General features: G+C 36.7%; 1 protein-coding gene across 1 annotated transcript; it reads left to right on the top strand.

Annotated features, from left to right (window-relative positions):
* Positions 1 to 11: 11 nt before the first annotated feature.
* LOC131342052 (guanylate-binding protein 1-like) lies at positions 12 to 11075 on the top strand. The gene is made up of 11 exons (XM_058372773.1): positions 12 to 146; positions 3201 to 3387; positions 4892 to 5019; positions 5433 to 5542; positions 5631 to 5824; positions 6487 to 6729; positions 6843 to 7120; positions 7307 to 7519; positions 7623 to 7725; positions 7967 to 8160; positions 9939 to 11075. The coding sequence occupies exons 2-11, from the start codon at positions 3201 to 3203 to the stop codon at positions 10158 to 10160; spliced, it is 1872 nt and encodes a 623-aa protein (XP_058228756.1). The 5' UTR covers positions 12 to 146; the 3' UTR covers positions 10161 to 11075.
* The last annotated feature ends 6874 nt before the right edge of the window (positions 11076 to 17949 follow it).

Below are 17949 nucleotides of genomic sequence, written 5' to 3'. Positions count from 1 at the left end.
CTCACTTGTAGGGCGGGATCTAATGATCATGTTCAGGAAACTTGAGTTTGTTTCGTGTTAACTCGCATGTGCTTTCACTTCAGAGCAGAAGTAAAAACCGCTGCATTTTATTATCATCTAATCATTAAGCTGTTCTCTCTGCCAAGGTAAGCGCTTTCACTGATCTGTTATTCTAAGCATTGAAAATCGGCTGTATATTTTTTTTACAGTTCTGTAAACCCGCATGTTCTGTAAAGCTGCTTTGATACAATGTCCATTGTTAAAAGCGCAGTATATCATTTTGTCCTCGGTTTTATATCAGCCATTCCCTGCATATTGAACACGTATCTTTTCTTAAAAAAAATGAAATAAAACATATATTTTTAAATGGACAGAGAACCAACTACAATGTACACATTTATAGTCGTTTGTCAGTAAGGGACCGTCTAAAAAGTGCATTCTTTTTTAGTAGATTCTACTTAGATTATACTCTCTGTCTCTTTTTGAAGATATCCGACTTAGCGTAGTATATTGTGTTCAGTACAAATTACAGCACAGTAAAGTGCAATTAGGAGCACAGGGGAAAAAATCTAGACATGTCTATTGCAGGTTGTTATATTAGTAGTTGCCCATTTTATGCGAATATTACAAAAGAAAAGAAAAAAGAAAGTATTTGTTCACAGAAAATGGCACCAAAATGTCAAATAGACAGTGTTTCTTTGTCAAAACCTCCTGTGGTAGGTTGTGAAACATGCTGGGGTAAGTTGTAACAGTTAGGCCAAAGTATCAAATACAGTTGCCAGCCAAAAAGGCTTACTGAAAAATAAATAAATGAATTTTGTTCTCATTTTTTTCTTTTTCATCTGTTTATTCTTTCCTAAAGTACTCATTGTTTAATTTTTTGCTTCGTCTTTTCTGTTCTCCTTTCCTCAATGCTTGTTTCAGTAGTGTAAGTATGTCACATTATTTAATCCTGACCCTAACAGTTTTTTTTTTTTCTCAAACGTCAGTGATGTACCTGAGTCTGGACCGTCAGTGTGTGATGATGCATAATCATACTCAGAAAGTCAGAATTGAAAGACCACATGTCTGTGGATTGGAAACCGAGTTGAATGTTTTTGGGTGTGGCAGCTGCATTCAGAGCAGGCTTCACAATACTTGAAATATTGTATATCATTGTCGCCTTGGCAAGATTTCATCTTCATCCAAGTATTCTTTGCAGTAATGACCATTTTCTTAAATTGACCTGGATACTGTGATCCACTTACCTGTGGCTACAGTGGCATAATCCCCCTTTTTTGCAAAAGTCGAAAGCTTTCACAGATATTTGTGAACAGTGTTTGGGTGTGAATAAGACTAAGAATAAGCAAGCCAGAAGTGCCGAACGTAAGCCAGACTCGGCCCAAACTCTGTTGCTATCTGGGTATCCTCTGGGCTGACCTTGTGTGTTTTGCAAAGTGATCATGAATAAGATCTCTTGCCTCATTTGTGTGGTTAAATGTTGTGGCCTCATTGATAGTTTGCTCAGTGTTACAGTGCAGTTCCCATGTGCCTTCACAGATGATCTGACTGACTTGCCCTTGTATGTGGCCTTATCAGATGCCTTTATAAAAGAAAAAATTATTGTTATAAGGGGATGTTGTAAGACTTATTAAAGATTCTTTGAATTAATTTATGAATTAGTTAACACCCGATTTATGCAATATTGATAAAATATGTTTCATTTTACAATATCAATACCTCAACTCCAAATAATAGCTCCAATAAGTAAATAAATAAAATAAATAAATTTAGAAAATCAGAATTTCAAAAACTACTGTTTTTTTTTTTGTTTGTTTGTTTTTTTTGCTTTGCTTTTTTTGGCACTGAATAGGCACATGACTCGCAGCAAATGTTGCCAGGTACATCAATATAAGATGTTGATAGGCCCTCAAAGAGGCATGTCTGCAGCAACTCTAGCACTGTACTAAAAGGGCATTGAACTAGATTCTGACTATTGTTGATTACACCAGAGGCAAAAGTCCAACAAAGTCTCACCGATCTCAGTTGGGAGACCAGAGTCTAGGAGCTGGTCCCTCTCAGGAGCAAGACCAAGAGGTTCTAAACTTGGGGTGGGGATAGAGAATTGCCCCCTGCACCTGAGAGAGTAGTTTCCTCCTGACAGGAATCTCCCAAGGAGCACTGTCCAGAGGGGAAATTAGGTCCACAAGCCAGACTCTGGTGAGCGAATGAGGAGCCACAAATTTCTATAGCGCTTTTAACAATGCACATTGTCTCAAAGCAGCTTTACAGAAGTAGAGAAACAGAGAAGGAAAAAAATGCCGGACTAGGTCAAAGCATACCATGGTTAGAACCCCTGTCAGCAGAGCTATCAGGGAAAGCATACAGACAGAGCCTTCTTTACACAAAGAAGTTTTCCCTCGAAAGGAAAAAATTTGGGAACTTGTATGGTAATGCCTGTGACCACGCTGTTGTCATTTTGGCAGTCGATTGTTGCTTCTTTTGATTCGTAGACAAGACTTGAAATTGTAAAACTATACTGATTTGAATGAAAACTAAATCAGTCATAAATTTTGGAGTCATACTCTTAGACACAATGGAAACGTTGTATTCGTATCTGTTATGGTTGATTTTGGGATTGAAGCCTCACTTAAACAAGAATATCAGCATTTTTACATTTTTTAGATTTGTGTTAGTTTTTGATTTTTTTTTAAATTAATTAATACATTTTTTATAGAATGTTTATTTTTTACAAGCTGGAGAGTTTTTTTATGTTTATATACAAATATAAATAATAAAATATAAACACCTTATCTAGTGCGACAGGCCAGGCACTGTTCAGAAATCAGAGAACTTTCGGTCAATCAAAGGAGATTGTTTGTGTGCCTTTCTCATGATCACACACTTTTTTGTGTTTTGCATGTTTTGGCCTTTAAGTGTACACCAGCAGGGCATTTAACTGACCTTATATTGCATTAATGTCAATGTTCCCACAGCCACTTACACACTTTACCTTGCCCTGTGGCACAATCTAATGTGCTTTAAATGTTTAAAAAAGTATGAAAAAATATTACTGTTGAAGTAATATTTCTCTCTAGTGCATAAATATTGCTATTTCTATTAATATTAAATTAATGTAGTGTGAACAGTGGCTTTGCCTTGGTGTTGTATTGGAATTAACATTATTTAATTGTGTTTTTTTGTGTTTTGGTGATGACCAGATGTTCAAAGCCATGGAGGCACCAGTGTGTTTGATTAGCAGTGATGCTAAAGGACATCTGTGCGTTATGAAGGAAGCTAAAGAGATACTGGATGGGATCACTCAGCCAGTTGTTGTAGTGTCTGTAGTGGGGCTCTACCGTACGGGGAAGTCTTACCTCATGAACCGCCTAGCAGGAGAACAAACAGGTAAGAATCAATATGGGAAAGAATATGTAATAACACATCTAGCATTCTAGGTTAATTTAACACTGCCCAATACTACATTTACATCAGTAATGCTCTTGTGACCCCACAGTCACATGTCAAAATCTTGTCGAAAGTCTTCTCAGAAGAGTGGAGTACATAATAACAGCAAAGCAGGGACTAAATCTGTAAAGTGATGGTCAGATGTTCACAAACATACGGTCATATAGTGTATATTGGCAATATTTTGTCAATAAAGGCACAATGCAAAAAATGCACCACGGCATAGGAAATGTCTTGAACATGGTCAGATTTAGCCAGAATGTTTATTATTAAAAAAAGATTATTAAACCTATTTCTAGGATTTTTGGATCGATGTCAGGTTTTAAATGGTCTTTTCCTGGCGAATAATGTTGGCGATTTTAGGTAGTTTTAATTTTTCTAGAAATCTGCCAATAGAATTAAAAAAATTTAACCTGACATGGCACTTTAGAGTCACATAGCAGCTGTGAGTTGCTGCTTGATGTTCCTTGTTGCAGACAATCACTGGCAAAAATGTAATAGTCAGGTTATTAATTTATCTTTCATTCTGTTATAGTTTAGTATGTGTGAAAATAAATTATATTTTTGTACTATTTTGAAGTTTAAACATTAGAGCACATTAACTAACAGAGTGGGAAAAGGGGCTGATCTTTACACCTCCAGAGTGAGAAAAAGGACTAAGAAAATCACTTTGGACCCCTCATACCCATCCCACTTCCTCTTCGAACTGTTATACAGGGCACGACCACAAGAACAGTTTTTTCCCACAAGCTATATTCAGCCTGAACAATTAAAACATTCATAACTATACACTGTCCATCTCAACCGACTCATTCATATATAGAATCTGAAAACTGTACATTCATTTAAACAGTTTATATTTCTACTTATGTATATAATGCATTATTTCACTTTCTGTTTTTCTTATATTATTATATTCCATCCACTGTAACCCGGACTGAAACCAGCTGTCGTTAAACTGTAACCTGGACTGAAACCTGTTGTTGTAGCCCATCTGCCTGAAACTTTAATGTGCTGTGCTTTCTGAGATTCATATCTGTAAACACTGATCTGAGCTACCATAGTGTTTCTGTCAGCTGCAACTGTTCAAGTCATTCTTCTCTGACCTGTCTCATCATCAAAGCATGTCTGACTTTTAAATTCTATTAACTATTGTGTGGACTAGTCCAGCTAATAATAAGTTTTTTATTGATTCATTTTTTATTGATTTTATTGATTTTAGTTCATTCTTTTACATGTTGAAAAATAGCTAAACTCCCAGGGCACATTGTTTAGAATCATTTGATAGTATGGGTTATGGCAGTCTAGATTATGGTTTCCCAGTTGGATTGTGTCTAAAGCATTCTATCCAAATAAAGTGTTACTATTATATTTAGACTTAATGAATAATATTACAGGAGAGTATTCAACATAATCTACTTCTGTTTTTTTGTGGATGTTTCAGGCTTTGCTCTGGGCAGCACCATAGAGTCAAAAACTAAAGGCATCTGGATGTGGTGCGTTCCACACCCCATCAAAGATGGACACACTCTGGTGCTGCTGGACACTGAGGGACTTGGGGATGTGCACAAGGTATGGACAATGTCTGCATAGCAGCACAGTATCATTGTTTGCATCAGCATTTACACAAAACATTTAGTATTCATGAAAATTCTGTAAATTATTAAAAGAAAACCTTTCATATCCGGCTCCTGAGTTTGTGTAAATTAATGCCAAAGAAGAGTCATTAATGTTAACCTCTGCTGATTGGCCATTGATCACAGCACACATTTTTATAGGAGTTTGTAGAATTTATATATCCTTTGTTTGTGTGTGTGGGAGGGGCGTTTAATACAATAAGGTTACTTGAAGATGGGCCAAAATGAGGAGTTTTTAATGGTTTCTTGTATAAATTATCGAGGAAAAAGGATAGTCCAAATTTTAAGAATGTGACAATCTGTGTCAGACCATTTAAGAACACCAAATATATGTAAATGGCTTTTCAGGGCGATGAGAAGCATGACACGTGGATCTTCTGCCTGGCTCTCCTACTCAGCAGCACTCTGGTCTACAACAGCCTTGGGGTCATAGACAACAATGCACTGGAGAAGCTGCAGTATCCTTTACTGAATAACACACACGTACAGTACACAAACACAAGATACACATAATAGTGCTATTTTCTTGAACAATACTCTGTGCAGCTATGTGACAGAACTCACTGAGCATATCCGAGTGAAAGCACAGGCAGGTGGTGACCATGATGACTCAGCAGAGTTCATGCGAGTTTTCCCTTCTTTCATCTGGTCTGTGCGAGACTTCACGCTGAAGTTGGAGAGGGACGGCAAAGCCATCACAGCTGATGAATATCTGGAAAGTGCTTTGGAGCTTAAACTGGGTGAGCAATAATGTGGATTAATGTGAATTCTAAATATTCCTGGCCATTTTAAAGTAAATTTATAAACAATTTCATGTAATATATATATATATATATATCAGGCATTGATTGATTGTGACAGGTGAAGTGAATAACACTGATGATCTCCTCATCATGGCACCTGTTAGTGGGTGGGATATATTAGGCAGCAAGTGAACATTCTGTCCTCAAAGTTGATGTGTTAGAAGCAGGAAAAATAGGCAAGCATAAGAATTTGAGCAAGTTTGACAAGGACCAAATTGTGATGGCTAGATGTGTGTGCAGCCTGGGGCTTGTACCCCCAACTTTATGAGCCTTAACCCAGACCCTTAACTATTGAGCCACCAGTGCTCCCAAATTTTAAATGTTATAGTACAAATTGCTGTGATCATTTGAGACTTGCAGGTTGCTATTTTTAGCCACGAGTGTAATTCTTTCTTGTAACAGCAGCTTTACATTTTTTTGAATTGGGCTATATCTCAATTTGTACCAAGTGACTATTTTTATTTTATTTTTAAGAACAAGAAACAAGCCACCAAAGTGCTCTTTTTTGGGAAAAAACTATATTGTGAAGACTAAAATGTATACATTTACAGCCCATACATTTGAAAACTCCTTTTTTTGTTCCTTTTTTTAATTTTTAGGTAATTCCCCTAAAATTGAGAAGTTCAACATGCCCAGGCGCTGTTTGCGTCAATTTTTCGCAGAACGGCGGTGTTTTGTATTTCCAAGGCCAGCTGGAGATGATGACCTGTCAAGAATGGAGGAGCTGTCTGAGAGAGATCTTAATCCACAGTTTTTGCAGCGTGCTGATGAGTTCTGCAACTATGTGTTTAGCAATGCCAAACCAAAAACCTTAACAGGGGGGCGGACTCTCATTGGCAGTGGTCAGTGTTCACCTGTTACAGCAGCACTCATGATGAGTGTAAAAAAAAATCAGAATCTTTGTTAAACATGGTAAATATTGCTTTCTTAAATGATGTTTTGTTTGTTTTGTCAGCTCTGGCAAGTCTGGCGGAGGTGTATGTGGGGGCAATTCGTAATGGCGAGGTTCCTTGTCTGGAGAATGCGGTGATGACTTTGGCTCAGATACAGAATGAGCGGGCAGTGGAACAGGCCTTGCAGGTCTACCAGAGTAAAGTTTTTGAGTTATTGTGCTTTCCACTTAACCCATCTGAGCTATCTGACATCCATAGAAAAGCAGAGACGGCAGCGATCAATGCCTTCATCAGCACTTCCTTCAATGACACTGAGCAAAAATCACAGCTGAAGCTCATGGTAACCTGCACACACTAAACAAACACACATACACACAGAGAAATAAAATCAGTTTCTAAAATTATAAAATCATTTTCTGTCTAACCATCTAGCATTCATATTAGTTTACTATCACAGACAATCTCTCTTTCTCTCTCTCTCTCTCTCTCTCTCTCTCTCTCATTCTCTGTCACTCCCCAATCCAAGGAAGAGATCCAGACATTGTTTCAGGATCTGTGTGTTCAGAATCAAGAGGAGTGTTTGAACGTTTGTAAGCGGGAGCTGACCCAGATATTTTCTCCTCTGGACGAGGCTATTTCTGACGGCTCATTTATGTGCCCTGGAGGATACGGAAAGTACCGTGATAAACTCCAGAGCTTCACAAATGAATACAAAGCACGCACACACAAACAGATGATGGTATGACTGCTTAAAACACTTCTTTCTTTCTCTTTTTCTTCTTTCTTTTCTACATAAATGTGTGTGTGTGTGTGTGTGTGTGTGTGTGTGTCTGATTTTACAGAGTGAGGAAGTGTTGAGTGAGTATCTGAAGGAGAAGGACCTGTTTGGACAGACCGTTCTTTTAGCTGATCAGTGCCTCACTGAAGCAGAACAAAATAAGGAAGGTATGTGTATATATAAAGCAGCAGGCTGCTACAGGGGCCAATGAGATTATAAATAGGGCCATTGTCTGTGTGTGTGTGTGTGTGTGTGTGTGTCCACATGTATACATTTGTTTATGTGTGTATATGTATATATTATGTATATGTATCTGCTTTGAGACAATGTTCATTGTAAAAGGCGCTATACAAAATAAATTGAATTGAATTAAAAATAAAAAATATATTGTGTATGTGTGTTTCTCAGTGGAGCGTTTGCATAAGGAGCTTCTAGAGCAGAAGAATAAATCTTTAGAGGAGATGAAGCATCTTCAGGAGCAGGCGTTCCAGGACCAAAAGAGGACCTATGAGCAGCACATGACCCAGCTGTTAGAACGCATGGAGCAAGAGAGGGAGAGAGCAAGGGAGGATAATGAACGAGTGCTGGAGGCTAAGCTTAAAGTACGAAGTGACAATACTATTGGAATCCAATGTTTATTTATACAATTTTTTGTGTACATCAATACAAAGCATTACAGACGAAATATGAATATGAAGAACCTTGTAAATTTAGAATATAATTATGTTAATGGTTGTTGTAGTGCAATGTGTAAGTGTTATCACCTGTCACACACAGGTAAGCTGTTGAACAGTGTTATAGTGAATGGTAAGAAAGGTGTCTTTAAGTTGTCGTCATGAAAATCTTCAGGAATAATTCTCATATTTAGCCAGAAATTACTTCCCAGATCATTCCTGTAAGGTGTGTAAGGTGAGCAAATTAAAAATTAGAAAGATTTTTTTTTTTTTAATAATCATTCCAAACAGGGCACCAAAAAAGGTTCATAGGGAAGCATTATAATTATACTCTAATGATGACTTTTTGGTTTGTGAAGTGACTACAGCCTTGTCATGACATCTATAGAGATGACCGAGTAAATGTGGCACAGTTCAGCACAGATTATTCTAAACATCTAGATGTAGTGTGGCATCTGGTTGAAGGTCCTGCTTTAGAATCAGTTGAATCTTGTCCTCAGTTGACCATCTTGTTCAGGGATTGTGGACAAGGTCTTTGAGACTCCTACATCCGTGTCTTGCAGTGGTCGAGGCTTGGCTAGATCTAAGCGGGATTAGCCAAAATTTAAAATTGAAAATACCACCGAATTTGATGAGTGGTGATCCAGGTAGATGGAAATCTAATGCCCTGCCCAAGTCATTGAGTTTCCTGAACCTTCTAAAAAAGAGGGGATTAGACATTTTCTCAAATTCTCAGATTTGATGTGTTGGAAAGGACAGTGCTTCTTGGGATTTTTAACCAGATGTTTGGATAAGGTTTTGTTCCATTATCTTCCTAGAGAGACCATCCAGGGGCCATCCTGGAGGTTGGTCATCCTTGCAGATTAGCTAAAGTGAGTTTCCCAGGCAAAAGGGAGATAGAGTTGCTGTAAACAGGAAACATCTGCCCTAACCCTTTGATGACTTTAAATGGAATGTTTTATGGGTTGTGAGCTGTTTCTTTATCATTTTATGACAAATCGAGGAGATAAACGGTGAGATAGCAGAAACTTTAGGAGTGGCCAAATCAACAATTTGGTTCATTTGGTTCATCAAGAACACTCTTGAGGAATTAGGAATATCATTGTAAAAGTCTACTATCAGGAGATAATGAACGTAAATACAGAGGGTTACCTCAAGATGCAAACCACAGGTAACTCTCAAGAACAGAATGACCAGAATACATTTTGCTAGAAAACAACTATAAAAGCCTTTAAAAAAGAATCCAAGATTAACTTCTTGTATGAAGATGGAAGGGAAAGGCTCATGATTTACCATATCTTTTGACAAATGTTCAGTCTGGTTCAGGCTGTTATGGCATGGACATGTATGGCTGCCAATGGAACTGGGTCACTAGGTTATAGAAATATAAAGTTAGGATAATAGATTATAATAGAACATCATCAATTAAAATGCATCCAGATAAATAATACACTGATTTTAATTACACTTTGGCTTCCTAAATCACTGCAACAGTTGCATGCCTTTGAGTCACATGGAAAATGATGAGCAGGAATGTTCAGCTATAGGTTTCAGTTATATCCTGAGGGTCTCTTGTTGCTTTCAGGAGCATTTTGTTTCAAACAAAATAGTACGCTCTTATATAGTGAACCTAAGGTTGAACTGAATTTAGAGGCCACATGTCTAATGTTTGTATGTGTGTGTGCGTGTGTGTGTGTGTGTTGCAGGAACAAAAGGCTCTGTTGGACGAAGGTTTTAAAGACCAAGCAGATCAGATGAGTAGAGAGATTCACAATCTGAAAGGAGAGATGAAGACAGAGGACGAGTCAAAGCGCTCTACACTCAGTAAGGTAGTGGATGGTGTAGGAATGGCAGCAAGTCTGTTCCTGCCTGGCATCATCCCTAAAGCTGCCGGTTTTGCTGCATCATACCTCTCTCGATATTTTTGATTTATTTTGATATAAAATCCTTAAAATTTGGAGTTGTAGCAAACATTTCTTATTATTTGCTTTAAATGTTTAAACTTTACAATAAAAAAATCTAGAAACCCATTGCACGTTGGAACATCAAACTCAAAAGTGGTATTACCCTCTTACAATGAAATATAGAAAGGACGTAGTTGTAAATGAGGATTTGGGCTGAGGCACCATGACTAAGGTAATAGGAAAATTTGATTACAGAGATATATGATGCATAATGCTTTTTGCTTTTTAATTATTCTTTTAAATTCTTTACTTTTCTTTACGTTTTACAGCTATTCCAAGTTATGTAGTTGCTTCTAACAGTATTTTGATGAAAACTATGTTGATGAAGACTGACAATAATAATAATAATAAGAAGAAGAAGAAGAAGTAACTTGCATTTTATTAGACTGCAATCTGCAATATTTTGTGTGATAATGTTAATATTTAGGTTGAATTAGCGATTGTATACGTTATTTTTTTCCCCTAATATCTTGTTAATTCTATACATTTGCTATTCAGAACCTAAATCCTGTGCCGCTTCTCTATTATCACTATATCACTATATTATTATATAGTTTCGAAAATGAATTTTTAGTGTTTATCAAATTAAAGGCTCCATTATAGCCATCATTTGATAGTTTATTGATATTTAACCTTAACATAATGCTTCAAATGTCCTTTTATGGTACATTAAGTAAATACTTAACCCCCTTTACTGGTGTTACCATGTTTTCATATATTACAGTAAGTTACATTATACTATCAGTACATTACATAATATAGTATATTATCAACAATGTTATAGGTGGGGGAAATCATAACCCCAAAATACTTTTTTCATTGTTTGTGATTGTTGTCATGTTGTGCTTGTTTAAAAATAAACTTCAGCTATATGTATAAGTCTTTTTTCAGTCTAATCTATTCCAGGGATCTTATGTATTAAAAACCTGGGAATTAATCCTTTTAAGAGGGACAATGCCCTGCTTGAAGGACCCACAACACTGACTGAATCATTCTGTCTTTTAATAAGTTGAGCAAGTTACACTATATTGCCAAAAGTATTCGCTCACCCATCCAAATAATCAGAATCAGGTGTTCCAATCACTTCCATGGCCACAGGTGTATAAAATCAAGCACCTAGGCATGCAGACTGTTTTTACAAACATTGGTGAAAGAATGGGTCGCTCTCAGGAGCTCAGTGAATTCCAGCGTGGAACTGTGATAGGATGCCACCTGTGCAACAAATCCAGTCGTGAAATTTCCTCGCTCCTAAATATTCCACAGTCAACTGTCAGCTGTATTATAAGAACGTGGAAGTGTTTGGGAACGACAGCAACTCAGCCACGAAGTGGTAGGCCACGTAAACTGACGGAGCGGGGTCAGCGGATGCTGAGGCGCATAGTGCGAAGGGGTCGCCAACTTTCTGCAGAGTCAATCGCTACAGACCTCCAAACTTCATGTGGCCTTCAGATTAGCTCAAGAACAGTGCGCAGAGAGCTTCATGGAATGGGTTTCCATGGCCGAGCAGCTGCATCCAAGCCATACATCACCAAGTGCAATGCAAAGCGTCGGATGCAGTGGTGTAAAGCACGCTGCCTCTGGACTCTAGAGCAGTGGAGACACGTTCTCTGGAGTGATGAATCACGCTTCTCCATCTGGCAATCTGATGGACGAGTCTGGGTTTGGCGGTTGCCAGGAGAACGGTACTTGTCTGACCGCATTGTGCCAAGTGTAATGTTTGGTGGAGGGGGGATTATGGTGTGGGGTTGTTTTTCAGGAGCTGGGCTTGGCCCCTTAGTTCCAGTGAAAGGAACTCTGAATGCTTCAGCATACCAAGACATTTTGGACAATTCCATGCTCCCAACTTTGTGGGAACAGTTTGGAGCTGGCCCCTTCCTCTTCCAACATGACTGTGCACCAGTGCACAAAGCAAGGTTCATAAAGACGTGGATGACAGAGTCTGGTGTGGATGAACTTGACTGGCCTGCACAGAGTCCTGACCTCAACCCAATAGAACACCTTTGGGATGAATTACAGTGGAGACTGAGAGCCAGGCCTTCTTGTCCAACATCAGTGTGTGACCTCACAAATGCGCTTCTGGAAGAATGGTCAAAAATTCCCATAAACACACTCCTAAACCTTGTGGACAGCCTTCCCAGAAGAATTGAAGCTGTTATAGCTGCAAAGGGTGGACTGACGTCATATTGAACCCTATGGATTAGGAATGGGATGTCACTTAAGTTCATATGCGAGTCAAGGCAGGTGAGCGAATACTTTTGGCAATATAGTGTATCAGACATCTCTTTGAACTATTGTGAAAGAGCGGGTCTTTGAATTCTTTTCCATGCTAAAGCAATAACATGATTAGCTTGTATTAAACTGAAATCTATCAGCTTCTGTTTGCTTGCAGGCCTTACAGAATATACAATATATATGCAATAGACACAATTTAGGATCCAAAGGAATATGTCCTCAAGCCATTTCACAGATCACTTGAAGAACCTCCTTCCAGGATGCCTGCAACGTTCTACATTCCCACATACAGTGAAAGAGAATTTCCTCTTTACATTTTATGCAATTATCTGGTATGTTTGGATTAGTCTTATGCAAATTAACTGGAGTATATATGCACTAAGCATCCATTTGCATTGCAGTATTCTACACCTAATTGAGCAAAAGACAAGCATGTTCCCATTCTTCCACAGTGATTGTGTATGATCATTTTTTTAGGCCTACTGTATATGAATTTGTGTCATTGTAAAAGACTGAGATCATCCCATGAGAAGTTTTGAACGCCGTTTCTGTTATTGGTTTCTGTTAAGAATTTAACAAGGCAAGAAGGACACACTACACATGTGTCTGTAAAGCATGAATAGTAGCTAATGAATTAACAGCAACATCCTTAGTATTGCAGGTCTTATCAGAAACAGATGGAGTCTGCACAGTAGCATTCATTGTAACTCCTCTAAAGTTGAAGTTAGAGTCAAGGTCAGGTTACTGCTCAGAGCAGTGTTAGTTCCGTGGGACACCTGCAGCTGAAGTCTGGGAGAAAATAGTTCACCCCAGGTTAAAGCTAAAACATCATTCAAAATGCATAAATTAGCTATAAGCTCGGAATAATTAACATGGAATAGGGATGGTGATTCTGACATACCCATGATGTCTTCCCAACATGAAAATGTTTCACACTCCAAAAACCAAAACATAATAATAGGGATTAGACGTCCATTTTATATATGTTTTATGTTAAAGCTGAATGGGAAATGTAAAATTAGAATGTAATAATGTCTTGGAAAGTCCCAAAAGAAAAATAGGTGGAACGTTTCGACTTGAGGAGTTAAGCTGATGTCATCATGTGTGATAAGAAATATGAGACTGAGCTTTGAAACTGAAGTGTGGGGTTGAGCTAGTCGGGTCAATCTGGTAATTTGGAGTCAAATAGATTGGCTTTAGGAGAGTCTCACTTTAAACTGAATTATTATTATGATTATGATTATGATGATTATTATTATTATTTTACCACATTTCCACCTGGAGATATCCTTTCCATGCTGAAAGATATGACCAGGAGTTTTCCTTCGATCCAATCAGTAGTGTGTTGTAAAACAGGGACAGCATTCCTCTGGTGTTCAGGTAAATTAGGGCAAATTGCTGCTGTTGATACATTTACATACCTTATTTTTTATGAACAATTTGTTTTGGTTTGCTAGAAGTCTGGTTTACTTTGGCTCATGGTTCATAAAATCGTTAAATCACTTATAACTCATACCAGTTACAAAACGATCCTTTTTTGATTGTTTTTAAGTTCTGGTTTGAATGTTCATAGTTTTTCCTCTTAATATTAATAAGATTTTCATATATTTCTGTGTACTTTGTTAAATGGAGTATTTACACACACACAAGACACTTCATTTTCATGAATTTATTATTGTGTAATAAATAAAATAAACCACTAACCTAAACCACTTTGCACTTTTAGCTTTTTGCTTAAAGGACATAGCTAAAAAGGTACATTAGCATGTAGCAATATGCAGTATATTAAATAAATAAATCAGTCTACCAGGAAATAATGATGTTAATGAGAGTCATTTTCAAAAAACATTAAAGTAGAAAATCATCAAATACAGATTTCGTGTACTCTACTTTGCTCAGACAAATCCCCTTATCTACAGAATGGACAGAATCTACTAATTCTATAATTCAAATAAAATGATTAGACATCCAAAAGGTTGATGTTTTTCAGTTAATTCAGCACAAAACTAATTCACTCAGACAGGAAACTTTAAGCTATAAACAAGGAAGGAAAAATAAATAATAATTTTAAGCAAGACTTTCATTAGTCAAAAAAAAAAAACGAATCTGAAGCAGGTTGGAAGAATCTACAGCTCATCAGGCATGTTCTTCTGCTGTATTTTATCAGATTCTGGGTGAAAGACGATGCTATGCTTCTCTCTCCAGCTAATGGTGTAATTTAACATTCTCTTACTTGCCAGCATTTCTTCAATCTAAAAGGAAAATACAATCAAGTCTTATGTATTACGAAACATCATCTAGCTTTTTAAAAACTTATTTGCATAATAACTGCTGGGTAACTCAAAAACTTTGAACAAACTACAGTATAAACTAGTAAAATCTTACTGTAAATCATTCTCCTGCACATGTTTGAAGACATTTACTGCAAACTTCAATCATTGTACTACAGCACTGCATTGTTTAGGCTAAATTTTTATTATTATTGACAAGGAAACCAGAATAGAATAAATATAAAACCTCACCTTCTTTAAAATTTTTGCCTTCATGGACGGGTCGTTCAAATTTCCGATTCCTTGGGATCTCACTTTAATTTTCACTACTTGTTTTTTCTTTGGTGTAGTAACTGTAAAGTCATGAAAATACTGAATTATTAGTACTAAGGTAAAGTATTAGATTATATCATATTGGATACTAGTACATGCCGAAAATTTATACTGACCATAGACGGCTAAATTCAGTATTTTATTTATATCCAAATACACAGAAAATTCACCTTCAGCTTAACAAACACTTCTAACAACAAAACACACCACTGACCTTTGTAACAGACAAATGGCAACTTTCTATCACAGAGTGAATTATCCCACTTCCCATCATCTTTCATCTGCATGACAACACAATCTGAGATGTTAAACAGGCTAAGTGGTTTTCCTGCTCCCCAGTATCGGAAAAAGGAAGTGGCCTCGTCTGACCATTTCCAGTCATCACTAAACAGCCCAATCCACATGTAGTCTGTGGAGACGTAGCTAAGAACTGTTTGCTGTTCAGCTTCATTTTGGATGTCTACCAAGTCAGTGTACATCCATCTGCAGTAATCCTGAGCCTCTTTCCAAATCATTTTGTTAGACATGGAATATATTGTGCCATCGTATGCTGCACACACACACACACACACACACACACAATTATTCAAATCAAACAGCAAAAACCATTAAGTAAATAATCATGAAAATTCCAATCTGTACTCAATTCATATTCATACACACACATATGTACACCACAAGTATTTTTTGGTTTAAAAGAATATTTTGCAACACAAACAAACATGTTTACTGACATTTATTTGTCAAAACGAACAAAATCTTGTGTACTGTACATTTACATTACATAAGTCATAAGTAATTGTTGAGGCATATAAAAACCCTATCATGCATTACAAGCTGGTATACACTGTTCAGACATAACATTATGAACACCTGCCTAATATTGTTCAACTTTGTTATGCAAAACTTATATTGCAAGAGTTATAGTCATTTTTAAAACAACCCACATATTTTGACTTTAACTCACCGTCATAGCAGATAAAATTTTGTAGAGAAAAGCAGCTAAGGGAATACCAGTATCCATCTTGATTGATTGCCCCACAAGATCCATTTGTAAAGAATGTGTTTGGCGTGGTGTTAAGCATACTGTACTGAATAGTGTCATACCCATAAGACCAACCCCAACGAGTCTCTGCCCCCCTCCTCAGTCCAATCCACACATCACCTAAGTAGTAAGGATTCACTTGGTCAATCAGTGTCCTCATCCCTGCCATGTCGTCTACGGTAGCCAAGTCAGTATGCTTTTCTCTACAGTAGCTCTGAGCCTCTAGCCATGTCTTATCAATGTCAACGTAGAAGAAGTCTCGAGCAAAATCAGGAGCTGTGCCAAGCAAACCTGTAGTTTGTAAAACTAAATAAAACCACAAATAGATTTTACTAGCTCACATTCTGTACAATGATATGTAATGTGTAAAAATTCAATATGGATACAAATACACGGAAGAAGCTGCACGTACCTGAGAGAAGTAGTAGTGAAAAAACATGTTTGTTGATATTTGCACTCATTTTGAGTATTCTCTGGTTCTTAGAATAAGTATGTTGTTGTGTAGCCGGCACTATAATCACACTGCACTTACAGCCTGCCTTTTTCTATGATTGCTTTCACAGCTAATTAGTACTTATTTGCAAGTGAAAGTGCTTCTCTTGTAGTTTTCTGAATTCTGAGAGCTGTACATTCCCACAGAAGTTGCTTTTTTCTTCTTGTTGCTTATTTGTTATAAGAAATACAGCAATTATGAAAAATTACCATATAATTTATATATTTTAAGAACAGTCATAGCAGTCTGGTAGCAAGTGAACAACAACAGTTGTTATGACAAATTAAACACATGATCAAAAACTTTGTCTTTAATGGTTTTCCAAATTAAATAATATATATAGTTCATCAGAAATGCTGTTTAAATGTTTAGTGTCAGTTTGTATAAGCGAATCATTTATAGAATTATAAGCAGTACATTGTGTTATCTGCTGAACTGAGAATGCTGAATCATTAGCAATTTTGCATGAATTTGTTTGGACAATGGATGTGGCTGTGTAAGGTGAATTTCAGTCACTATGTAAAACACTTCACTTGCTTACCTCATTGTCCACAGCTAATAGGCAGAACCATGCTATTTAATTAGTTCAAATGAGAAAAAAAACCCACTTAATTAACCAATTAATTTGCATTTCAAAATGTTGTGCTTTTTTACTTATTAGTCATTTTTAAAGAGTGTGCTCAGTTTAGTCTACTGTTCTGCATTTACCATACAATACAAGAATAATTAGAAAAATCTAGTGTGTAAGTGTGTCAGCGTTCATGGCAATTGATTATATAGCTCATAAACTATACACATATTGAATGTCTTGAAATAAAGTAGCCTAAAACATTGATAGACATTGTGACAGATATATATATATATATATATATATATATATATATATAATATATATATATATAATATAACTATTTGTTCTTGACATAACTCTAACCATATAAGGCAATTGCATGATGCCCAGAAAATAAATATCTGCATAGCAAATATCTGAATACTGTTCCAGTATGTAAATATTGACATAGCTTTAGGTCTTGTCAGATACAGCCCTATAAGCATAAGTGTTTCCAATACTACTCACAGAAAGAGAAAACTATAACTCAATACTACTAGCTAAATTAAAATAGCCTTTAGTTTTTTGTTGTCTCTTCTGAGTTTTTTTTTTACGCATAAGATTATGTTCTGTACAAATTGCAGGGATTACACCCACACATGCAGTTCATACACTGTAGGATTGTTTTGTGTTGTTATTTGCTTAATTAACACTTTGGATCATTATGGTAGCTTTGAATGAATTTGTTTCTTGATATTTGCCTAAGTAATGGCAGTGAACATGGTCATGTATTCAGGCTATAGCTATATTCTTTCACTTTTACTGATCTA

Source organism: Hemibagrus wyckioides, linkage group LG20, assembly GCF_019097595.1.
Source record: "Hemibagrus wyckioides isolate EC202008001 linkage group LG20, SWU_Hwy_1.0, whole genome shotgun sequence".
In the NCBI taxonomy this organism is placed as follows: domain Eukaryota; kingdom Metazoa; phylum Chordata; class Actinopteri; order Siluriformes; family Bagridae; genus Hemibagrus; species Hemibagrus wyckioides.
This window is presented reverse-complemented; position numbering and strand designations above follow the sequence as displayed.

Bases quoted from the DNA above. Each gene is read 5' to 3' on its own strand.
- LOC131342052 (XM_058372773.1), top strand. From the start codon at position 3,201: ATGTTCAAAGCCATGGAGGCACCAGTGTGTTTGATTAGCAGTGATGCT. The intron at 5,020-5,432 runs GTATGGACAATG...ATGGCTTTTCAG, and splicing joins GACTTGGGGATGTGCACAAG to GGCGATGAGAAGCATGACAC. The intron at 8,161-9,938 runs GTACGAAGTGAC...TGTGTGTTGCAG, and splicing joins TGCTGGAGGCTAAGCTTAAA to GAACAAAAGGCTCTGTTGGA.